Source organism: Hemicordylus capensis, chromosome 2 (assembly GCF_027244095.1).
Source record: "Hemicordylus capensis ecotype Gifberg chromosome 2, rHemCap1.1.pri, whole genome shotgun sequence".
NCBI classification, from domain to species: domain Eukaryota; kingdom Metazoa; phylum Chordata; class Lepidosauria; order Squamata; family Cordylidae; genus Hemicordylus; species Hemicordylus capensis.
In genome coordinates, this window is record NC_069658.1 from 419,227,770 (window position 1) to 419,253,455 (window position 25,686).

Consider the following 25,686-nt stretch of genomic DNA (forward strand, 5'->3'; position numbering starts at 1 on the left):
CTCCTCCTCTACTGTTTGATGGACTTGCAGCATTCCTCTTCCACCTGAGCTGCGAGGGAGGTATAGCCTATCGGCATCACTGCGGGGGTGCAGAGCATGATTGATGGTCATGATTTTCCTGGTCTTACGATCTAGCATCTCTAGCTCTGCCTGGGTCCAGTCTATTATTCCTGCAGTGTATCTGATAACAGGTATAGCCCAGGTGTTTATGGCTTGTATGGTGTTCCCGCCATCGAGTTTGGACTTGAGGATTTTTCTAACTCTCCTGATGTATTCACTTCCAATTTTTCTTTTCACTTCAGTGTGTGCAATGTTATCAGCCTGGAGAATGCCCAAGTATTTGTAAGGTTCTTTTTCTTCCAAGTTCTTGATCTTGCTTCCATTGGGCAGTTCTATTCCTTCTGTTTTTCTTATTTTCCCTCTGGTCATTATTAATGCAGCACACTTGTCTAGTCCAAACTCCATTGCTATATCACTACTGAATATACAGACAGTGTTTAGCAGTGATTAGATTTCTGAGTGGGACTTTCCATACAACTTCAGATCGTCCATGTACATCAGATGGTTGATTTTACTTGATGTTTTAGATGTTTGGTATCCAAGGCCTGTTTTGTTTAGTATTTGTGAAAGTAGGGTCATGGCGATTACAAACAAGAGAGGGGATAGTGAGTCCCCTTGGAAAATGCCTCTTCTAATGCTAACCTGTCCAAGTGTCTTGCCATTGATTGTTAACTGTGTACTCCACATGCTCATTGCTTTTTAAATAAATATCTGAATGTTTTTGCTGACACCAGTTGTTTCTAAACATTTTAGTATCCATGTGTGAGGCAATGAATCGAAGGCTTTCTTGTAGTCAATCCATGCAACACTTAGATTTGTTTTTCTTCTCTTGCAATTTTCTAAAATCATTTTGTCAGTCAGCAGCTGGTCTTTTGTGCCTCTGGTGTTCAGGCAATTTCCTTTCTGTTCAACTGGAAGCTGTTTGTTAGTTAATAAGTGTTGCATGACTTCATCTGCTATTATTCCAGTTCATAATTTGAACATGGTTGGCAGGCAGGTTATCGGTCTATAGTTACTTGGAACTGCACCTTTTGCTGGGTCTTTCATTATGAGATGAGTTTTCCCAGTTGTTAGCCATTGTTCAATATCACCTCCTTGCAAAATGTGATTGAACTGTTTTGATAGCTGTTTATGAAGGCTTGTTAGGTGTTTAAGCCAAAAGCCATGCAGTTCATCGTCGCCTGGCGCAGTCCAATTTTTAATTTTTCTTTTCTTTTAATTTTCTTATTAATTCTGGTGTTATTATTAGATCTTGCATTTGTTGGTTACATTTTTCGACCTTTTTCATCCATCCTGCTTTTTTATTATAAATTTTTTATCACATTTTATTATATAATTTATAACAACAACAACAACTATTATTATTAATTATTATTATTATTATTAATTCAATTTCTATACCACCCTTCCAAAAATGGCTCAGGGTGGTTTACACCGAGAAACAGTAAATGAATAAGATGGATCCCTGGCCCCCAAAGGGCTCATAATCTAAAAGAAACACAAGATAGACACCAGCAACAGTCACTGGAGGTACTGTGCTGGGGGTGGACAGGGCCAGTTACTCTCCCCCTGTTAAATAAAGAGAATCACCACGTTAAAAGGTGCCTGTTTGCCAAGTTAGGAGGGGTTAGGGTTATCCCCAGACACAATGGCAAAAGACAGCAGATGATGGGAGTTGTAGTGCAAATAGCAGATTCAGGGATGGGAAACCGCTTCTGCAGAGCTTCAGAAGTAGTGGAAAACTCCCTCCACTCTTTTTAATTCATTTGTACTGGCAAGGCTTTCAATTTGATTTTCTCTTGATTTTGGATGGGGGTTGGTGGGTGGCAATTTAAGTGCTTGCCCTAGGTGCCATTTTCCCTAGTTACGCCCCTGGTTCCCACTAGAAAAGTGGCAAAACAGGGTTCTTTGTACCATAACCATTGACCCTTCTTGAAGGCTAGAGGATCTGCAAAAATACTTTGCTAGCAGAATGGGGACATCTGCTCTTGTGAGGGGAGTGGATGGGCTTCTAGGCCACATCTGATACTCACAAAAGAACCTGTCTTGTGTCCTTAAAAATACCAAATTAATTTTTACCCTAACCATTGAAACTAAAGGAATTGCCAATGCAAAATTGCAGGAATTAACTGAATATAGAGTGTTTCAGTAGCAAGTGCATGAGTGCAACTATCTTAACTCTTAATTGAATGTCTTGACATCAAAGTCAAAGTTCTTTATTTGCGACCCAAGGTCAGCATAACATAACATAACAAAACATCTCATAGCATAGAAAAATACAAGAAGGAAGTGAAATATTTAAATATATAGATGAATATCCACAAACAAATGATCAATAAAATTTTAAAATTAATCAAGGAAAAGCTCGCTGCCGCAACAGTACTACAATAGAACAGAATTTAGCCACCTTAAAGGTGACATCTAAAGTTCTATCTGCAAGAAGATAGGAAACATAAAAATCTCCAGAGCAACCTGGGAAGGGTGTCAGAAGAGGAGTAGGTAAGGAACATCTTAAATTTCTATATAATGGACAGCGCAACATAACATGTTGGATGGATTTGACTTCCCCCATACCACATGGGCATAATCTATCCTCTCTAGGAATCCCCAGAAACCTCCCTGAGAGCACCGCTGAAGGTAAACATATCAAGTCTTGCTCTAAAAAAGGCCCTCTGCTAGCATGTCAAGCTCAGGGCATTCCGGTCGACGCCGAGGAGAGGCGAGGCGAGGACAGCATCCTGAGTTGTTGTTTTTTTAACTTGTTTTGCTTTGTTGCCTATCTCAAACTTGGCAAATCTCTACTAAGGAATGCTCGCAGTTCGCAGCTTATATGCTGGCCGTATAGTCCTTGTTTTATTTATTATTTAGTCAATTTACACAGCTGGCCTTTATCTTATCACCTTGGCGTCTGTTTAAGCAACACCAGGAGAATTCATCATGCCGGGACATAACATGGATAAGAACCGTAAGAACTGTAAGAAGTGCTTTAGGGGGAGGTTTCATGGAGATGGTGGACCTGCAGTGGATAAGCTTCCAAAAAGAAAATTGGCTAAGGTACAAGCTAAATTACCAGCTAAGCTGCCTTCTAAAGTACAAGCCAAACTGGCCCCTGGATCCACCCAGACCAAGATTGATTGTTTTCTTACCTCCCCCAATATGGATAGAGAAATGAGTTCAAGGGGTGTTTTGAAGATCCTGAGCCTAATGTTTCTACCATAGAGGAAGCTGAAGTTTGCTCAATCGACCGAGGTTGCTCTGTAGAGAGTTTTTTAGATTCCTATACACTTGGCATCCACCCCTCTCCTTCTCCCAGGCAAAGCGGTGTGACTGTCGATAACTCTCCTCAGCCAGAAGCGGCCTCCTCCGTGTATATTGATACATGTTCTAATGCTGGCCTTCATTCCAGGACCTCTTTTTCGAAAGATGTGGCAGCAGAGCCAAACTTGAGTGTGAAAACTTTGGCTTTATTATCGGAAACTTTAATCCATCTACTTCAGAAGTCCTCTACTAGTTTGATGAAATTAGAGGATATACTTGAATGGGTTACCATTCTCCAGAACAGCTTTTGTAATAAAACTGCCCCCCCCCCGCAGGTATTCGGGAAGCCAGCACTCAAACCATGCAGATGGACTTGGCGGATCTTAACCCCTCCAACCCTTCTTCAAATGACTTTGTTTTAAGCTTAGTTCAAGAGGGGGGACTTCAATTATTCCCTTGTCAATGTGATCTCACCATCCTGCTTAAGCAGTACAATCAGCATCGCTGGGGCACTATCTCTGCTATTAAAAAGTCTCTAGCTCAGCTATTGGCTTTTGAGGATCTAAAGGCTTTTAAGAAGCGGTCTTCAGGAGACCCATATGTTCTGAGACTGCTGTTAATTTTTGAACATAAACTAGTCCCAGCTTCACTGGTCAGAATGAGGTGCCTTTTGAGCAGGTGGAGTATTTATCCTAAGAGGGTCTTCTCTAGTTACTCAGCTGAATCTCCGGCGGATAGATATCTGCGACGGATTAAGAGGGGCATGAGTCTCTGGAGGGCTAAGTCTATGAAATCTCCCCCATGCGGTGGCCGTTGCCCTTATTCTCCTATCAAAGATGGGTCTCTTGGTGAGGAGGTTGGAAGTTTTGTGCAGCGCCAGATACCCTGGACTGATTCTACCTGGGTCACTCGGTCGCTGGCTCAGTGTTCGCAGGTGAATGTGATGCTCTCTTCTACAGGGCAGAAGGACGTACCTGACCATGGAGAAAGTTATTCTCGATTTAGCTTAGATTCCAGCTTGTTGTGCGGAGGAGGGGCTGCGGTCTGCCAACCCCCTGGGGACTCAGGGCAGTCGCCTGTGATGTCAGAGGACCCCCTGTGGATCACACTATCCTACGCTGAGTGTGCCTCCGTGTGTTCAGTGGTCTCGGATGATGCTGGGATGCACACTCGCTTTCCTGCCTCTTCTTGCTTCCCGTGAATCCCTTGCTCAGTGGTCTCGGATGATGCTGGGATGCACACTTGCTCTCCTGCCTATTCTTGCTTCCCGGGAATCCCTTGTGCTAGAGGACAGGGTGCTGCTTCATCGGGATTGTGTATGGAGGTGATAGGGAGTAGGTATATGACGGGGTGTCATCAACAAAGGTGATTAAACCGGGAGTAGTGGAAGACCTCCCCACTAGTGCACACTGTCTTCGGTCTCAGTTGAAGCGATATCCCCCTGAACCCTAGGTCAGGTGGGGGTAAGCAACCCCCCTCAAATAACCGGCTGAACGGAGGGGCCCTGGTTGTTGATCAGAATATAGTTGCTCTTACCAGGCTGGCGCTTATGGAGAATAACCAAATCCAATCTAACAATCTCTAGGGTTTTTTGACAGACCCCCACTTTACCTCAGCAGCCAGTCTCCTTGTTAACAACGATTCAAGGCTGGTTTCTTTTCCAGAGGATGTACCCCCCTTCAGCCATTGACAGTGACTGGATTTTCGAGAACTACTTTGCTGCACGTGGAATGTCGCTGGCTGGCTTTCTAAGTCAGATGACAGCGCTGTGGTCCAATTCATCTCCAGTTTGGATATCCTCCTCTTACAGGAGACCTGGACAATGGGTGATATTGTTCTGGAAGGTTTTCGGGCAGTTTGTAATCCAGCCACCCCGAGTGTAAAAGGGGGATGGGTGAAAGGTTTGGCAGTTCTGGTAGCCTCCTCCTTACATGTTACACTGACCCCCCTAACCTCTCCTGTCCCTTGGGCGTTGGCGGTTCTCCTGCAGTTTGGGCCTTTTCAGATATTGCTATTCAATGTTTACTCTCCCTCTCAGCAGAGATACTCATATATAAGATCTATCTGGCATAACCTGCATATGTACATAGAGGCTTGCGCTGAAATGTATCCCAGGGCCTCCTTACTTTTGGGAGGTGGTTTTAATGCTAGGCTGGGCCAAGATGACATTACGTTGTATCATTATTTTAAGCAGGTCCAGCCAGAGGAATGTGGGCCATCTATGCTTCCCCTACGACTTGCTAAGGATAGGGTTTGTAACCTGGCCGGTCTATGCCTTGTCCAGCTGGCAACCTGCTTTGATTTAAACATTTTGAACGGTGCAGTCCCTGGCGATCGTCCTGCAGAATTTACTTTTTGGGCAGGCCGGGGTCTCTCCACCATTGACTATTGGCTTTCTTCCCGTGATTTGGTACCATATGTGGAGCAGTTATCAGTGCTTCCATACCCCGACAGTGATCATTTTCCTGTTTTGTTAAGGATTAAGATCCCTTCTAGGAGCATTCAATCTTGAGAGTTTTCCCGCACCAATTGTACTCCAACTCTGGGCAGGATTCGGGTGAACTGGAACTCTAGATGGGCTGCTTCGACTCATATCCTATTAAATTCAAAGGAGATGAGGTGTAGCCGGGAAAAGCTTTTAGATTAAGCTGGAGGCACTGGAGTTTTAGATAATTATCACCATCTGATACAACGTATCCAGGAGCATTTTAGTCAGGGCAGCTTAGGGAGCTCCTCTCTTAAACCCAGGTCCAGAGAGTGATTCGACCACGATTGCCGAGTGGCTAGAAAGGACCTGGTTGCAGCTTTTAGAGCTGCTCAGCAGGATCCTAGGATGACATCAAAGGCCAACCTGCTGGCTGAGAAGAGGAAGTATAAAGGCCTTCTAAAGGAAAAGAAAGCACTGGCCCTAAGATCTCTGTGGAAGGACCTCTTTGAGGCAGCTAAAGGTGCCAATGACTCTAAGTTTTGGTGCTTAGTGAATGCACAGTGGCGCACCCACTCTCTTAATGCCAGCTGTGCAGTACCGATGAATGATTGGGTGACACATTTTAGTAATCTTTATAATCTTGGGAAGTTCCCTTCAGCTTCTGGGAAGTTGGACTTTAGCTCTGTTCCGGGATGGTCACCAGTTATGGTACTGGAGGTGGAAAAATTAATAGGTGAAATGAAAACTGGTAAGGCCCCAGGATTTGATGGTATTAACCCTGAGGCTATCCAATTGGATATTGTCTTGACATCAACAGAAATTGTATAGGTGATTGATATAGAACACTTTCTCCCTTCCCTGCAAAAGCCCTTCTGCTTCCTGAAATATGTCCTTGAGGGTTGCACAGTCCTAAGGGACATATTTCGAGAAGCAAAAAGGGCTTTTGCAGGGAAGGGAAAGAAACCAAAATCACTTCCCCTCTTACTCTGCACACACTCAGCTATGGAAGAAATCTTTGCCACAGCTGCTCCCCAGCCTCTCTGTGAGCATGCAGCCCTTCCTCTGCCCTTGTACTGCTGTGGAACATGTGGAACACTATTAGCAACTCAGAGACTTTTGCCTGATGGAGCTAGATAGAAACATTCTGGTTGTCTTCCTAGTTTCAAACACATGCCACTTCTACTCAAACATAGTGGCAGCCTCACTTGCTCCCAAGAAAATTGCATGGGGGCTGATCATTTATAAACCAGACCATTATGTTGAAAGTCACTCTACAATGGACATACCTCTGATACAGTGGGGGCTGAGGAAAGATGGAGCTGAACAGTATAGAACACAGAAATATTCATGGAATGCTTGCAGGGCTGGAACTCTTGAGAAGAGTTCTCTGACTAAAATTAGCATGGGTTGTGGGAGAATGAGTCACCTTTAATAACTCCTGTATTGTGTTGACTTTCCCTAAAAAGACAGAAAAAAATTCCCATGGAGGGTGGCTTCATTGATAAAGTCTTGATATATATGGAGAATAAAAGCAAAATGTGCCTGTAATTTAAAAAAAAAAACATTCAAAGGTGTAAAGATCTGTACCTCCTACCATAATTTTTAAAAACGGGATAATTTAGTGGATCATTTATTATGTAGACCAGCAGCACTTTTGGAAGAGGAGGAAGAAGTGATGGTCTAAAGTAGAGAAGTGTGGCTGAGGATTGTCCTGCAAGAAATACATTTCAGGGAAGGAAAAACTACATGTTACATGGACCTGCTACTACAAGCAGCATGCCTGTGTGTCAAGTTTGCCTCCATAATATATCTAGTTATATCTACTATCAGGGACACAGTTCCAGTGATGGCAAAACTGTCCTTAGACCCCACTTCCAAGTGTGACTTAAGTGTGACTTAGATCAGAGTAGTTCTACTTCAGGCCTGATGAACTTTGCTCCCCCAGCTGTTTTTGGACTACAACTCCCATAATCCCCAGCCACAGTGGCCAATAGCCAGGGATTATGGGAGTTGTAGTCCAACATCTGGAGAAAGAAAGAAAGTTGAGCAGCCCTGCTCTACTTTGTCCAATTAAGTGAGTGGTTTCCACTGATATCTGTGGACAAAAATAAATAGTCTCTTGTAGTGATGGGCACTTTAGTAGCAGGCCAAATAAAAAGAATTAAAATGATGAAATAACTGGAGCTTATCTAGTGCAGAGATTTTCAGACATTCTTCCTAAATAAATACTGTCTTTCCAAGTAAAGGAAAAACTCACCAAAGGCATTTATTTTTAATCTATAGCTTCAGGGTGGAAAATAAGTCTTATTCTCCCTATTAGGAACATTCATGGCAAGTCTATGTGTTCAGTGGGGCTTATTCCATAGTAATTGTGTTTAGGATTGCAGCTGTGACTCTCAGCACTGAGGGGATGGAAAAAGCAGGATCTAATCCTCCAGCCTGGTGACCAGTCTGGAAGCAGCTCTTGAGAAGACAAGGCCAGGAGAGGCAGCAAACTTTTGTTTTCTTTCCTAAAAAAGACAGCAAGCAAGCAAGCAAATGCACAAATCAACAAGAAAACAAGGGGGAAAGAACAAGGCAAGTTGCTTCAGGCTAGTCTTTTCCAGGTTTTGATTTCTGGCTGGCTAGGGGCTTATTTTTGATATGGCAGTTTCAGGTTCTCTTGTGCCTGGAGAGACGGTGGGTAGGCATTAGCTGCTGGTAAGTGCTTGTGGGAAGGGGCCACATTCCTGAAGTGGCTCAGACCAAGGGAGCTTTGCAACCCGGAGATTTGTGAACAGGAGTTTGATAACATAAATTTAGGACCAACAAAAGGAAGTACTTTTTCATACAGTGTTTATTCAATCTATGGAATTCTCTGCCATGGGATTAGTGATGGCTACTAGCTTGGATGGCTTTAAAAAGGGCTTAGACATTCATGGAGAACAAATCTATCAGTGGCTAGAAGTCTGATGGCTATAGGCCACCTCCAGTCTCAGAGGCAAGATGCCCATAAATACCAGTTGCAGGGGAGAAACAGTAGGAGAGGGCATGCCCTCACCTCTTGCTGTGGGCTTCTCAGCAAGAGGTAGGACACTGTGTGAAACAGAATGCTGGACTAGATAGGCCTTGGGGCTGATCCAGCAGGGCTGTTCTTATGTTCTTATCATGAAGTGGATATAAAGTTATGCACTGGGGTGCGTGTGTGTGTGTGTGTGTGTAGATCGAGTGCATCATCACCCGTGGCAACTGTTGTGCCTCCCTCTGGATGGCTCCACCTCTAACTGCAAACACCATAGCTGAAGCTTAAATTTTCACTGAGATATACTAGGAAAAGACACTAAAAATATTTATTCACTGAAAGTCAGGGAATATACATGCATGTACAATCAGTTGTTTTCTTTGGCAGATTGACTGATGTTCTCATGGCAGTAAGTATGCTTGATCAGAAAGCTTTCAATTTCCCCCAAAGGATATTCTAAGCCTACCTAGGAAATGATTTCTATGTAATATGCTACTGCTATTTTTCTCACCACAGATTATTCCCTGCCACCCTGTCCCTAAGATCTTATCAGAAGGCAAAAATGGAGCATGGCTCTTTCCTGTGCCCAGTACTTTAAAGACACACACATGCACACCCAAAACCCTAATACTGTTTTATGTAAACAGATAGGTTGCATAATTTAAGAGGGACAGTTCAAAGCTGTATCCTTATGGAGAGGGATATCTCCGTAAGGATATCTACTACTACGAGTAATTATGCACTGCTTTTCAACAAAGTGCTCAAACAAAGTAGTTTACATAGAAAAAACAAACAATAAACAAGATATTTCCCCATCTTAAAAGCGCCCACAATCTAAAATCTATCTCTTTCCATAACATAATGCCACAATGATTATGCACTCCATCTACACACACACACACACACACACACACCCCTCTAATACTCTTGCAGTCACTTTCATCAAAACCTTTTAGAAACAAGTTGGGTTAAGACATTAGAAAATCCAAATGTCAGCACTTTACAACAAATGTGATGGCTTGATCTATACCCATCGATTATTGTCCTTAAAATTTAGCCCGAGTCAGGTTTCCATTATCTACACGATCATCATCCTACACATCATCATCCCCCATTGTCATCATTCTTTCCATGGAGCAAGCTTTCAAAACACCTCCATTTCCTTTTATGCACTAAAACTGGAATGACCAAGTCCTGTATGTTTGAGTAACACTACCTAAAATGCTTTCCTAATATATCTTCAATACCTCAAGGCTCACAGTCACGGAATTCTATTGCCAGCAGACTTTTTCTTGCATGCGTTTGTGGTGAACACTCCATATGAATTATTCACTATGGTCACAATTCATAATTTTGCATGCTGCCATAAACCTTCCTACTTATGATTGAGGAATGGAGAACAAAACTGTCACTTCTGGATTGTTAATCACAAGCAAAGTATCTATTTGTCAGAACCATAATTTAATCCGGGCGTGAAACTGAAAAACATGTGATCATAATCATAGCATGAAAACAGATGTTAGACTTGGACTGAACTTAAAAAGTAATTAAAGACTTTGTTCTGCTAAATCAAATACACACTAAACATTCTATGTCACCAGCTGCATTTAGGAAGCTCATTTGTATACACGTAAATATAGTCTTGGGGAGGCCACAGTAAGTGGCGAACCTAGGTCATTTTGGAGCCCGGACCTGAAGGGCTTCAGAATCACCACCGCCCACCCCTGCAAGGACCCCCTTCCTTTAAAAAAATAAAATAAAGCCTGCCAGAACTGGGGAGGCCCCCAGAACATTTGGAGCCCCCCTCCCCCCCCCCCCGAAGACAGGAGACCATGGACCAGATCCTCAAGGTCCGTGGCTAAGAGCACTAGGGATGTGCACGGAACTGTTTGGCACTCCATTCTAGGAGTGCCAAACTGGTTTCGTGGACAGGCGTTTGAGCTGGTTCAAAGGTTTGGGGGGTGGATAGCTTTAAGGACTGTTTGGTGTGGTACGATACTGTGTTTGGTGGGGAGGCAGTGTACCTCCCTGCTGCCCTGTTGTTTCCTCAGACCTGAAGTGACCAGAAGTTCCAGCGGGGGAAATGCGGTGGGAGGCGTAAGAGCATCCTCCCCCACGCTTAAAGTTATCCAGCCCCCACCTTCAGACCGGCAGGTGCTGGTTCCATGCACATCCCTAAAGAGCACCTCCGGCCACAGTAAGTCCTGTTAAGGTTTCTTGGATCCACTCCCCCCACCGATCCACTCCCCCCACCGCCCCTCCCAAGGCATGTTGGACCCTGTTTTGTCTCTGAGCACATTTGATTCATCTGGGATTTCACTATCTAATAGCTGATTCACACCTGTATATCTCATTTGATGGCTGCAACTTTTATGTATGAATGAGCCATCACAGCTAGTACTTCACTCTAATTTCCAGCAGAACCAATTCACAACTTCAGTTGCGAGTCATCCCGCTATGCAAAGAGTCATTCAGCTGTGAGTCATCTGGCTAAGTAAAGATCCAAATAAATATTGTTTACATATGAACCATGTTCAGGTTTACTATTTCTGAGCTCAGTTAGCCCTAAACCAGTGAGTGCTCAGAGACTAAAAAAACCACAATGGTAAAACAAGTGGGCACTTTCTTATTCCACCATCAAATACTTTCTTCAGGTGAACCAGAGAGTGCTAGATAATGCTGTATTGTGTACTTTCCTTATTTAAGTCTGGAAATACACATCATATGCAACAAAGGGATGGTGTTGAAATGGCACCTGCATGTTGTGTTCTTCCCTACTCTCGAATAATACATGCCATAACATTATTTGTTGTGTGTTTTCATGCTTCCAGCTCCATAGCACTGGCTGTCACTGGCAGAGATGCCAACACAATGGAAGTCTATCCACAAATTACCAGGGAGAGGGCAGGGGGAACTCAAATACGAGGACGCTATTTTTGATGCCACTGTGTATGACATAAGAAGCCCCTCAAGAAAAACCAGATAATACTTCTAGGCCTCTGTCAAGCTAACCAACTACTGTGTGTGCCACAAATTTCCAAAATTATTAGTTGTAAGAAAATGGTGATAGCAGCAGCAACCCTGATTCTACATGCAGAAGGAATCTCCAAATGTGCCTGAAGCTCCATTCAGGATCAGGACCACAGCTCAGGGCAGTTTACACAGAGAAATAATAAATAAATAAAATGGATCCCTGCCCCCAAAGGGCTCACAATCTGAAAAGAAACATAAGATAGACACCAACAACAGTCACTGGAGGTACTGTGCTGGGGATGGATAGGGCCAGTTACTCTCCCCCTGCTAAATAAAGAGAACCACCACGTTAAAAGATGCCTTTTTGTGGCTTATCTTCTATATATTTAATTCTCTAAGGCATACTCGTGGCTAATCCCATGCGTGGCAGCTCTCGCGAGAGTTCGGAGAGCTGCCGGATAGCCATGAGTGGTAAGGAAGAAAATGGTAGTGGTGGTCTGCCGGCCAACAGGCCATCAGAAAAAGTGGCGGGAAGGGAACGAGCCGGAAGCCCATCAGGTGGGCGGGGAAGGAAAGCACTGGCCAGGCCGGCGAAGAAAATCACCACTTGCAGGAGGAGAAGGAAAGAAAAGCGCCAGCCGGGCCGGCCATGAGGAAAAACCACTGCCGGCAGGTCGGAGGGAAAGTAAAGTGTCGGCCAGGCCGGCGGAGAACGGACTGGGGCTGAAGGGAGGGGGGAAGAACAAACTGGGGCTGAAGAAGGGAGGGAAATGAAGAGACAGGGAGAACTAGGGGCGCAAATGCTCTGCGTCGGATCAGCTAGTTTTATATAAGCCACTTAGAGAATTTTTTTGTTGAAAAGTGGCATATAAACAAGCAAACAAGAATATATATTATACTCTTTCCTATTATTTGTATATCTTTCAGAAAAGCAATAAGACCACCAAATATAGTAAACGCCTTTTTAAAAGGGCCATCTCTGTGTTTACTTAAAGGAAGTAGACTAGAACTTTGATTCAGCATATGAGAAGGTGCTTAGAAACCTTGAAACAATAATAATAATGAGTTTTTATGTGACATATTGGTAAATATGAAAACTAAAGATAAATCCAACATATTCTGTGTTTAAATATATTATGTTTGATCGTAATATTTGTACTCAAGCTGTGCCATATTGGCTAGTGACCCAAACAAGATTGTGGTTCGTGTTTTCCAAACCAAGAGATATTTGAATAAAGGAAAGTTCATAGCCTTCTGAATGCCCCCCTACTTCAGGATGCATCATTCTAGCTATTGAATAATACAAGACAAACAGTGACCTACTTTGGGAGAACAAACAAAAGAAAAATGAAAAACAGGATTCATGACAACAGCAAGGAAACCATGGCAACTCTACCAGAGACGACGGTCGTGCTTACTTTATTTTGGCCACAATGATCCGCAAGCTGAGCCTTTAGCTCGGCGATTTCCACCTCTAAAAGGCGGATTACTTCCTCATAGTCCATTTCCATTCCATGGGCTTGCTTTTGTGCAGCTTCAGCAAGATGGATTCTGCTTCGCAGTGTTCTTGTCTCCTCCACAGAGGCCTTGGCTTCCTGCAGAGAACCAAAGACAATTTTTTTTAAGAGTACTGCTGGGTCCCAGCCAATATTCCCTCTAACAGGGATTCCCAGATGTTGTTGACTACAACACCCATAATCCCCAAACCAAACCCACTGCAGCTGGGGATTCTGGGAGCTGTAGTCAACAACATCTGGGAATCTCTGTTAGAGGGAACACTGGCCCCAGCTAACATTTGGTGGGGGAGGCAGAGGTGGATCTTTTCAGTGTGTAGAAAAATATCCCATTATCTTTATTCTGACATTCAAGAGCAGTTAGTACAGATTTAAAACAATGCTTACTCTGGAAAGATGCTGAAGATAAAACTTAAAACTTTTGTACAGTGTTTCAGGTGACTGGGTTCAATATAAACAATAGAGATACTTAGAGATTCTGAAAAATACTGGGAGTCAATGTCGAAGATTATGTGTAATCCAAAGACATCTGAAATTCAAGAGCAAACCCACAGGATAGGCTTCTTTAAATATTGGTATACAAGAGTTAATCCAATGAATACAAGAGTTCACCCAATGAAGATACTTGGCAGAGTCAGGAAGAGAGAACATAGAAGATTTAGAGAAAGATCTATATCTATTTATTGATGATTCTCTTTATTTAGCAGGGGGAAAGTAACTGGCCCTATCCACCCCCAGCACAGTACCTCCAGTGACTGTTGCTGGTGTCTATCTTATGTTTCTTTTAGATTGTGAGCCCTCTGGGAACAGGGATCCATCTTATCTTATTTATTTATTATTTCTCTGTGTAAACCACCCTGAGCCATTTATGGAAGGGCGGTATAGAAATCAAATAAATGAATGAATGAATGAATGAATAAATCATTTGGGCTGATAAGTTACACAAGAATTGAAGACTGAAAAGAACATAAGAACAGCCCTGCTGGATCAGGCCCAAGGTCCATCTAGTCCAGCATCCTGTTTCACACAGTGGCCCACCAGATGCCACTGGGAACCTGCAGGCAAGAGTTGAGGGCATGCCCTCTCTCTTGCTGTTACTCCCCTGCAGCTGGGACTCAGAGGCATCCTGCCTTTGAGGCTGGAGGTGGCTTACAGCTCTCCGACTAGTAGCTGTTGACAGACCTCTCCTCCATGAAGAGGCATGTGCACAGCTTCTCAGTTCCTTGACCACTGAACACACATGTGATCTTAAGGACTGTGTCAGTGCACAATTTTATAACAAATCTGTGTGAGTGTACGTGTGGATGAGGATGTGTGCATGCGAGTTGCAGTAAACTAATTTATATTCTAATGGGTATCTAATCGAGATCAGTTTCATCTTATCTCAGAACTATTAGTTTAAAATATTATCCAGCCATTTGTTATTAGCATAGTATAAAAGCGGAAAATACCCAACTATGAAGCACTAATCCTGACACACGTGTCATTCTAAACTGGCAAATGGTTAAAAATGCCTATCTGGAGGTAGATATAAAAGTGACTCCCCTGATAAAGTTACACCTCATTCGTGGTTTTCAGTTATTTTGCTTTACAGCAAACACAACATTTTGAAAAAACCCCAAAACTTTCTATTTGGGATCTAGCTCAGGAATAACTAATGTCTGGACCAAAGGCTAATCTGCCTCTCAAAACAACTTCATCCTGGTCTCTTGGCAACCCAACCAGTCAGCTAAACTCTAGCTGAACACAGAAGGCACAAATTGATATATTTTCACCCTGCAATTCCACACAGCTTTGTGAACCAAAAGCCCAGTTCTCAAATGTGTTCATCCTTCCACATGCACTGCAGAAGGGAACAGGTTTTTGGGTTTTTTCCTTTCCCCAACAGTGAGCCTGAAAGGGATAGGCAGTAAATCCAGATGATCTTATATTCTTGGAAAATATGGAACATATTTATAAAATAAAATAAATTATATGATTGTCAGTGGAGCCAATTGACAAAGCCATTAAAATGATGAGTGCTTTTTGTTTTGTTGTGACTAAAGCCTATGGTTTGAATGGATGGTTTGAATATCATACGAATTAATTAATTGCATTCTGGTTCCATTTACTTAGGATCTGAAAACTGCAATTAGTACAGAGTTTTCAAGCTTCTACAGAGTGTGGCAAACTTCAAAAGCATGCAGTATTTTAATCTTAAATTTCTATCCTACGCTACATTCTTGGGTGGAGGACAGCTGACAAAATAGATTTGATTTTTTTTTAAAGGGAGAAAGAAAACACAGATAATGGGTTCAGTGCAACATACAGACCAGCATGCTGAAACTTCATTGAAGCCAACAGGATTTAAATGCAGAATTTAACTGTGCTGGGTTGAAACCAAGACATACAACTACAATATATCCTGCCTATCCAACAGCTACTTATGTGAAACTCGTCTTATTAAAGAAACAAATATCTTTGAGAGATATTTTGGAATGAACAACAAAATAAAGCAGGGATCATCACTATTTTTGAAGCGGTGGCCATTTTGGCAAAAAACCTTCAGTGTGAAAACCATTTGTGCTGACCACCACACAGTACTATACTTTTCGCAGTGCTGGGGCAGCCCCTTGAGAGAGACAGAGCATTATGGGGAATGTGCTGAGAAGCACTCTATGCACACCTTCCAATATAGTGCAGGGGCTCAAGGGGGCTCTGTAGCCCTTAAAGAAAAACCACCAACACCCCAGCACTGGGCAGCACTGCACAGCAAGAATGGTCGTCTCTGTTTGATGCCCGGGTGACTCTGCAGCTTCAGCCAAAGCTTCACACAGGCCCAATAAGCAATTAGTCAGGGGGGCTGCTCTTCAGGTTAATGGGGGCTGCCACTGGCCCTCAAACCTTACAATGAGGAACTCGGAGATAAAGGATAAGATGGTCGGCTTGAAATGAGATATTTTTAAAGTACTCAGAGTCTCTTATAACCAGAGATCATGTGTGTTCATTATGCTCTGAGGATCAAGCAGGCGTACATTCTGTAACAACCAAATGCTGAATACTAATTACTCAACAGTGACAAAATCTATTAAATTACTGTATATTCTGTTTTTGTCTTTGGATAGAATCTGGAGGTCTCTTTATTGGGGCTCCATCTAGTGCTCTTTAATGTATGGAATACTTGGTTCCCTTGGTCTGAGACAAAAATGTGATGTTACCTTACATGAAGATCTACATTCCTTTTTATTATTAGGAACTTATTACATTGTTACAATGTATGTATTGTGAGATTCACTTTTAAATAAGCAGAACTGAAGTTCAGAACTGAATTCTGACATTCCTCACACTCTGATAAAAGGCATTTCTAAAAATCCTAAAAATGTAAAAAAATAAACTAACTTTACTATGAATGGGAACAAAACAAACAGGAATCCCAGAATTACATATCCTTTGGAAGCACTATTTCATGTGCCTTTCTAGTTTGACAGAACAGTTATGACTATTTACGGTAAGCTGAAAGATGAAATGGCAAAATGAAATGGTCTTGAATTACTTTATGTACCACAATCCATTTGCTTTACAGGTAATCTTCCTGTGCAATTTTGAAATTATTCTGTACAACCTTCCAGTTCCAAGGACAGAACATTACTGAAGGTGCTTTCTTGTACAACAAAGTTATTCTAATCCTCTATAATAAAAGGCTTAGGTGTGATCCCGTGTCTCTCTGCCCGTGTTTTTCTTGGCCGTTCTGGGCATGCGCGGAGCGCATGCCCAGAACGTCTGAGAAAGATACGGCCACAGAGACACGCCGGCCATGTTGAAGAAAGCGGTGGTCGAAGAACGGGCTACGGGGAGGGCAGAGGCGGCAGCGGGGGGACCAGGAGGGCAGAGGTGGCTGCGAGGGGACTGGGAGGGCAGAGGGGGGAACGGAGGAAGATACGGCCGCAGAGACACGGCGGCCAAGTTGAGGAGAGCGGCGGGCCACACGGGGTGAGGAGGCAGCGGGGGAAGCCGGAAAGGGGAGGACGGCGGTGGCGGGGGGCCCTTGCCCGGCCGGGGACACCGGCCGCGGCATTGAGGCTGGCGGCAGGGTGAGGGGGAATGGCGGCAGGGCCCCCGGAGCGCACAACTCTCCTAGCGCCCGTTAATTTAACGGGCCTAAAATAACTAGTTAGATTATATAGTCTAAAAAATGTGATCTATACAATCTGAATATTTCTTTATGTATCTTGTAAGTAGAACTTAATTATGCTTATTTGCCTGGGGAAAATAAAAAATAAAAATCGCATTCACCTAGTTCTTAAATGAACTTGATTCCAATTTTTTTTTTAAAAAAGGGCCAGTTCAGATGACAGCAGCCTAGCAGCTCTCAGAGAGCAGCCAGCCTGACAAGCTATTGGGAATTCCTGCAATCATATGAGAGGGATGATGGTCTTTTTTAGATTTTGAATTTTTAAAATTTTATGTAAACTGCCTAGAGAAGTTTTATTAGGTGGTTTATAAATCGAACAATAAATTTAAAAGATAGTCTGAATTAAATCCTGTTTAAATAGTAGTTTGGGGCCCATGTAGAGGGGCAATTCAGATTATTGCCCCTCTCATGCAACTGGATGCCCCAACAGCATGTTGGGATGTCCTTCAGTGATGTCAGGGTGGGCGTACTCTCAGCATGTTCCAGCCCTCTTGATATGTGCTGAGGGCTGCTGAGCTGTTTGAACTGGCCCGGCAAGCATCCAAAAAGGTGAAGTGTAGCTTAAGGATGTGCCAAAAAGCGTTTTGGCTTCTGAATCGCTGCACAATCCTTTTAAAACAGAACTTCCACAGCCCCTATAACATGGAGGAGAGCAGGCCCATCCCTGCTTCTCCTCCACTCGCCGTGCATGTGGAGCTCTCTCCCAGGTATCAGTGCGCGCCACCAGCACTCTCCCCCAGCTGCCTCTGTGTGGCACCGGCATGCGGAGGCAACTGGGGGAGAGTGCTGCTGGTGCACGCCGATAGCTGGGGGGAGCCAGGTGAGTACGGTAATGGCGCTGAGTGGAGGAGGAGCAGGGAGGGACTGGCTCTCTTCCGTGTTATAAGGGATGTAGAAGCCCTCAGTTTTAAAGGGATTGTGCCACCATTCAGAAGCTGGATTGCATTTCAAGCATATCCCTAGCGTAGCTTTCCTGAGTCTTAAATGAGTAGATGTAGACTGGGAAGATGCTGCAGGTGAGTTTCTTGTCAGACTGGGAGCAGCCATGGACTGGGGGAAAGAATGGGCACTTACCCCCCAGAATTCTAAATTTACTGATTTTTTTAAAGTATAGAAATTAGGGTGTTCCAGGACCCCGCACTAGTCAATAGGAAGCTTAGATAGTTCTCAGCCACCAATCCTAGTGAAAGAATAGTAGCAGCCTACAAATGCAACTTGGACTTTTTGTATTGTTCTGGAGGAGAGTCTAGGCCAGCAGTTCACTGTTCAGATGAATGCTGCTTGTTCTGCTTCAACTGGTTGCTTCTGTTTGGCTCTGCAAATCTTACAAGATCTGGACACCTCATAAAAACAAAGATTATGCAATGACAGTAGTGCCTCTATAATTGGTGTAAAAACTGCATTCCACCATTATATGCCATTATTAATTATTACTACTACTACTACTGCTGCTACTACTACTACTACTACTACATCATCATTTTATATCCCGCTCTTCCTCCAAGGAACCCAGAGTGGTGTACTACATACTTAAGTTTCTCCTCACAACAACCCTGTGAAATAAAATACAAACCATCCGTCAAAACTGCCTGAAATGTGGCAAGATCAGTCATCAGACAACTGAACTGACCTCTCTTGGTTTATTCTAACCTATTTACTGGAAATAAATAAAATTTATTTATTTTATTTCAATAAAATACATTGTGATCGGTAGCTCACTTTGAACCTCGGTTAATGTCATCATATATGAAATATGATGGTTCATGCCATGAATGCAAGGCCCAAATAGCCAACATACACAGCAGCTGCTTGATCTGGTAGTCGGGAAAACCTATGTATGTCACTTATATGAAAATATAGTACACATATCTTTCCCTCTCTGATCCATAGATTAAATATGTGCCTTTGCACAGGTTCTAAATGACTTCAAATCTCTGCAGGAAACTGTACTATATGAAACATTCCTTAGGCTTGGGCTGATTCAATTCCATCTAAAATCTAAATGAAGATAGAAGAAACTCTCATGCTGCTCTCAAAACTGCTCCATCGCTGGTCTCCTGCACATTTCAGTAAGCATTTCTAAAAGCTCCTTCTGATTAACCTTTTCAGTTGGTAGTGATTTGTAAGTCATTGAATGATTTGAAAGGAACAAAAGGTGATGACGGGGCAAATTTAATGGTTCAAGTCAAAGAGAGCCAGCATGGTGTAGTGGTTAGAGTGCTGGACTAGGACTGGGGAGACCCGAGTTCAAATCCCCATTCAGCCATGAAACTAGCTGGGTGACTCTGGGCCAGTCACTTCTCTCTCAGCCTAACCTACTTCACAGGGTTGTTGTGAAAGAGAAACTCAAATATGTAGTACACTGCTCTGGGCTCCTTGGAGGAAGAGTGGGATATAAATGTAATAATAATAATAATTTAATGTGCCCTGCCAAAAAAGGTCTCCATGAAAATTAACACAAAATAATCTAAATGGCATATTTCAAGTTTCTACTGGCTCAAGGATATTTTTTTTAAAGTTTAATATAGCAGACAGCCTTCATTTGCAGCTACCTTTACCTGCACTGTGGTTCCTTGGAAGCTATTCCAGAGAGTACTTTTCTCCATTTTTGCAGAGACAGGTCTGGCCAAAGCAGGTTAATCTGGTAGTAATTATGACTTTTTATTATTGACTTCAACAGGTCATCATAATGCTGAGCTCTCAATAACAGTAAAAAGATGTTTTAAAAACCAAAGTTGGTAAAAGGTTAAAGTAAATGAGAGATGAAAGGTAGTTGCTATAGCACCAAGAATGGCTCGACAAATATTTGCTTCATTTATTTACTTCCCTTTCTTGAATGGGAAAGTGTGACTTAAACTATCATTTATCCCTACTGCTGGATTATGATGTATTCGTTCCTCTGTGCCCCAAACAGGAAAGTGGGGGGGGGGGGAGAAGATGGAAGGGAGGAGAGCTGGTCTTGTTGTAGTGAGCACGAATTATCCCCTTTGCTAACCAAGGCCCACTTGGGTTTGCATTTGGAGAGGTGACTACATGTGAGCACTGGCTACTGTAAGATATTGCCGTACACGGGACAGGGCCTACTCTGTTGCTGCTCCTAGTCTCTGGAATGTTCTCCCAGTGGCTATTCACTCCTCGGTCTCCATCACAATTTTAAGAAAGCATGTGAAATCTTGGCTTTTTACCCAGGCTTTTATATGATTGTCCCTACTGCTGCTTCTTTGTATTTTGTATGGTTATATTGTGCTTGTATTTTACATCTTTTTAGTCAAATCTATGTTTTTCTATACTAGCTTAATATTTTAAATTGTGTAATTTTTATAGTCTTTGTGAACTGCCTTGGGATTGCTTTCATGAAAGGCAGTATATAAATCTAACAATAATTTTTTAAAAAAAATTCCCCTCAGAGGATTTATTTATTTATCTAATCAAATTTGTACACCGCCCCAAACTTTCGTCTCTGAGTGGTTAACAATAACATAAAACCAGTTAAAAACATATACAAAAAACTTAAGAACAATTTAAAAGTAAACCAGAGATTAAACCCCCCCCCCTTTTTTTAGGAAGCTGAGAAAGCTTGGGAGAAAAGATGGGTTTTAAGGTGTTTTTTGAAAATTGCCAGAGATGGGGAGGATCATATCTCACAGGGAGCACATTCCACAATCTCGGGGCAGCAACCGAGAAGGCCTGTCCGAGGCTGTAGCTCCGTCCGGGGCTGTAGCTCCGTGGAAGAGCATCTGCATGTTTGCATGCAGACGCGCACAGCACAGACCCAACGATCGTCTTCAGGGGTGGTTAAGTTTCAGAAGCCTTATTCCCCACAAACCCGATAGCCCTTCTCACCGATGGTGAGAAAGGGCTCAATAAAGGGGAATTCCCTTACTGAAAGCAAGTTTTTAACTGATTGATGCCCACAGCAATACAGAGTAGCAGAAGATTTGTCCTGTACCACCAAATCTTTTTCTTACCTCTATACTGCGATTGCCATTTTGTATAGTAAGAATCATACAACACAGTGGTAAGAGCTAGAACCAGGAACTACAAGCCACATGGCTTGGTAAATTACATAGTTATTTTCAACATCAAACGCAGACATGACCACTATGGAAGAGGATTCTAACTATGCAGAAGTGGTAACCATGTTGCACAAGTGTACAGTTTAAACGGGGTCTTAGTCATGCATGTCAACATAATCTTAACTTTGCCTGTGCTGGAGTTATACTGCAGACAAATGTCAGTTTGAGAAACCAGTAATGAGGTCTAATCCACATAGAAAACAGCTGGCAATCACTTTTTGTGTGAAGCATTGCACTGACAAAATTGGTACTGGCCTGAGAAGTGCCAAAATTTCAGTTTGAAAATGTGTGCGGGCAGAAATACCATGAACCCGGCATTGCAGCTATTACCTCTGGCACTTCTAGTCATGTTCTTGCCATGCCCCTTGGCTCCTATCTCCCCCCACCCAGAACCCCTGGACAATTTGCCTGGTCAAAAAGTTGAGGTTTGAAAGTTTTACACATTTCTTTTTGTATTTGATATGATTGCAGAACTCCACAGAAATCCTAGGTCATCCTCTTTGATCTCAACAGAAAGCACAAACAATATTTATATAAATTCAAGAGTAATAATAATATCTTCTTATACTGTGGTGTTCCCACGACAAGTTTTTGTTGTTTTTTTAAAAGAAGAATGAGGGGCAGTTTTTAAGGCTTGCATAAAGTGAACAGTAGCTACTTCCTCAGCCAAAGAAGTTGCTATGGGGCTTGAATCAGGGAATCTGGCAGCACAGTCCAACCACCTTACTTTCTGTGCTTATCAAACTGTTTTGTGCCATCGTTCTAACTCGAACTGAACTGTGTTGTATATGTCAACATTACATTTTGAAGAAATACACAAATACTGTATTGACATACGAATGCAGATTACTAAATATGAAATCTTTTTCTGTGAAAAAGTTTCCGTTTGTATTACGGAAACCTGGCTGGGCCGTGATGGCGATGTTGCCTTATCCGAGATCCGTCTGCCACATTTCCGTGTGTTCCATCAGCCCCGGGGCCTTAGCAAGGGAGGTGGAGTGGCAGTGATTTATATGGAAAATCTTGCATCGATGAAGGGCCCTGCCCTGCAGGTTCAATGGCCTTTTTGTGACGCTGGGTCTCTGTGATAAGCTTGGGCTACTGCTTGTGTACCAGCTGTCCTGATGCCCAGCCTCAATCCTTCCTGAGCTTCTCAACCTTGCTGAGGGGCCTGCTGGTTACAAATGCCAGATTTTTTATTCTTGGTGATTTCAACCTGTCGGCCCTGGGCGAAGGTTCGACAATTTCATGGCCTCCATGGCAGCCATGGGCTTGTTGCAACTTATCTCTGACCCAACTCACAGTCACACTTTAGACCTGGTTTTTGTCTTTGAGTAGTGGCGACGCAATCTTAAAATGGGGGACTTATCCATCTGTCCTTTGCCGTTGTCTGATCACTCCCTAATTTGTTTGCGGATCACTGACACTCCTTCCCTTCACAGGGCCAATGGAACTATTTGGATGGTTCGCCCTAGGCACCTTATGGATCTTGATGGTTTTCAGAGGGCACTTGAGGAGTTTTGCAGCAATCTGGTAAGCAATTTGCCAGCGCTACTCATTGAGGCCTGGAACATCAGGGCTATGAGGGTACTTGACGAGATTGCTCCTAAGCGGCTTTGTAGGGCTCATAGATCTTGACTTCCTTGGTTGTCTGAAGGACTTCGAGAGATGAAGCAAGCCAAAAGACGCCTAGAGCGCTACTGGAGAAATACTAAAACAGAAGCTGACTGAGCATAGTTGCTTGCCTGTGTTCAGGAGTATACAGTGGTGATAAGAGCGGCAAATTCTGCTCATTTCTCCGTGCTTATTGTGTCAGCGGATTCCCATCTGGCGGCCCTTTTCCGAATCACCCGCTCTGCTAGGAAGGGATATTCTGGTGATCTTCCATCTGGCCGCTGTGATATGTTTGCCAGGTCTTTAGCTGATAAAGTTGCTGGGCTTCAGTCGGAGTTGGACTCCAATTGCTCGGTATCCGTTGAGGTAATGGAGGCTGGGTCTTGGGATAGTATCTGGGATACTTTTGAGCTTGTTGAAGCTGAAGACATGGACAGGATTCTCACCAACGTGGACACAGTGACCTCTAGCCTGGACCCTTGTCCCTTCTGGCTCGTTAGGGCTGCAAGGGGGAATGTTCTTTCCTGGCTCCAGGAGACGGTTATTTCTTCTCTTCGGGAGGGGTTTGTTCCGTCAGCCCTGAAAGAGGCGGCGGTCTACCCTCTCCTGAAGAAGCCTTTTCTTGACCCTAACAATCTGGATATCTATCATCCAATCTCCAATCTTCCTTTTCTTGATAAGATTTTTGAGAAGGTGCTCAGTTGATGAGAGTGCTGGAGGAAACTGATTATCTGGACCCTTGCCAGTTGGGTTTCAGGCCTCTGCACAGCACTAAAATTGCATTGGTCGCCCTGTTGGACTACCTTTATTGTAACCTTGATGTGGGAAGTACACCTCTTTTGGTTCTCCTTGATCTCTCAGTGTCTTTTGATACCACCGGGCATGCTATCCTTCTAGAACACCAAAGTGGGCTGGGCCTTGGGGGCACTGTTCTTCAGTGGTTCCAGTCCTATCTCACTGGTTGATTCTAGTTGGTGTTGATTGGGAGTGAGTGTTCTGCACCCTGGCTCCTTTCTTGAGGGGTTCCACACGGCTCGGTTCTTGCTCCTATTCTCTTTAACATCTACAGGAAACCACTGGGCCTGGTCATCCATTGGTTTGTGGTAAATTTTCATCAATATGCTGATGATACTCAGCTTTATATCTCTTACCCCCAGCCAAATAGGTGATGCCATTCATGTGCTGGCTCAGAGCCTAGAAGCTGTCAGGAACTGGATGGGCCAAAAGAAAGCTCAGGCTTAATCCCTCCAAGACCAAGTTGCTCTTGTTCAGTTTGCAATCTGGCCAACTGTCGTGTGTGAGTTTATCTCTGGATGGGATTGTGCTTCCTTTGAGAAATGGTTCGTGATCTGGGGGTTCTTCTGGACTCGTGGCTCCTGCTTGAACAGCAGGTGGAGGCCATGGCCAGGGGTGCCTTTGGCCAGCTTCAGCTGATTTGCCAGTTACGGCCTTTTCTCGACCAGCGGGCCCTGGCAACAATAACTCATGCCTTTGGTTACCTCTCACTTGGAGTACTGTAATGCGCTCTACCTAGGGTTGCCTTTGAAAATGATTCAGAAGCTTCAGCTAGTCCACAATGCAGTGGCCCGCCTTCTCATGGGTGGCCGTAGATTTGATAGTGTTACACCTCTTTTATGGTTGCCGCACTGGTTGCCTGTTCACTTCCAGGTCCAATTTAAAGTGCTGGTTCTCACCTACAGAACCCTTATGTGCTTAGCACCTGTATATCTCTGGGATCGCCTTTCTTGACCAGTTGTATCCCGTCCTGTGAAGTCTTCTTAGTTGGTTCTCCTTAGTGTCCCACACCCTGGTGTAGTATGTGGTGCCTGAGCCCATAGGAGGGCCTTCTCTGTGGCCACCCCTCTTCTTTGGAAAACCCTCCCCCCTCAACTCGTTCAGCCCTCTCCTTAGTGGCTTTTAAGGCACTTCTTAAGACCTACCTTTTTTTCCAGGCTTTTGCCCTTTTTTGTTTTAATGATTGCTATTATTGCACACTGCCTAGAGTCTTTGGAGGAAGCGGTATACAAGAATTTTTTAAAAAATAATAAAACAAACAAACAGTCTCTGGGAAGTCTCACATATTTCTGCTGCACTTTCAAATTCACTTCCCAGGGGAGGGCAGGGTGCCTCCTTGTCTTACGGAGGCAATCATTAGACCTCTTCTAAAGAAGCCTGCATTAGATCCCTCAAAGTTGAGCAATTGTAGGCCTGTTTCCAACCTCCCATGGCTGGGCAAGGTAATTGAGAAGGTGGTGGCCTTTCAGCTCCAGGCGGTCTTGGAGGAAACTGATTACCTAGACCAGGGATGGGGAACCTCGGCACTCCTGCAGATGTTGGCCTACAATTCCCATAATCCCTAGCTATTGGCCTCTGTGGCTGGGGATTATGGGAGTTGTAGTCCAAAAACAGCTGGAGTGCCAAGGTTCCCCATCCCTGACCTAGACCCATTTCAAACTGGTTTTCGGGTGGGCTATGGGTGGAGACTGCTTTGGTTGGCCTGATGGGTGATCTCCAATTGGGAATTGACAGAGGAAGTGTGACTCTGTTGTTCCTTTTGGATCTCTCGGCGGCTTTCTATACTATCAACCATA

General features: G+C 43.6%; 1 protein-coding gene across 12 annotated transcripts in view; it reads right to left on the reverse strand.

Annotated features, from left to right (window-relative positions):
• The window catches only part of STXBP4 (syntaxin binding protein 4), a 219,686-nt gene that overhangs the window by 108,265 nt on the left and 85,735 nt on the right, over positions 1-25,686 (reverse strand). For all 12 annotated transcript variants that reach the window (XM_053288566.1, XM_053288560.1, XM_053288570.1 and 9 more), the window contains one exon: positions 13,139-13,315. In XM_053288566.1, coding sequence (XP_053144541.1) covers positions 13,139-13,315 — 177 coding nt within the window. The remainder of the gene's footprint in view (positions 1-13,138; positions 13,316-25,686) is intronic.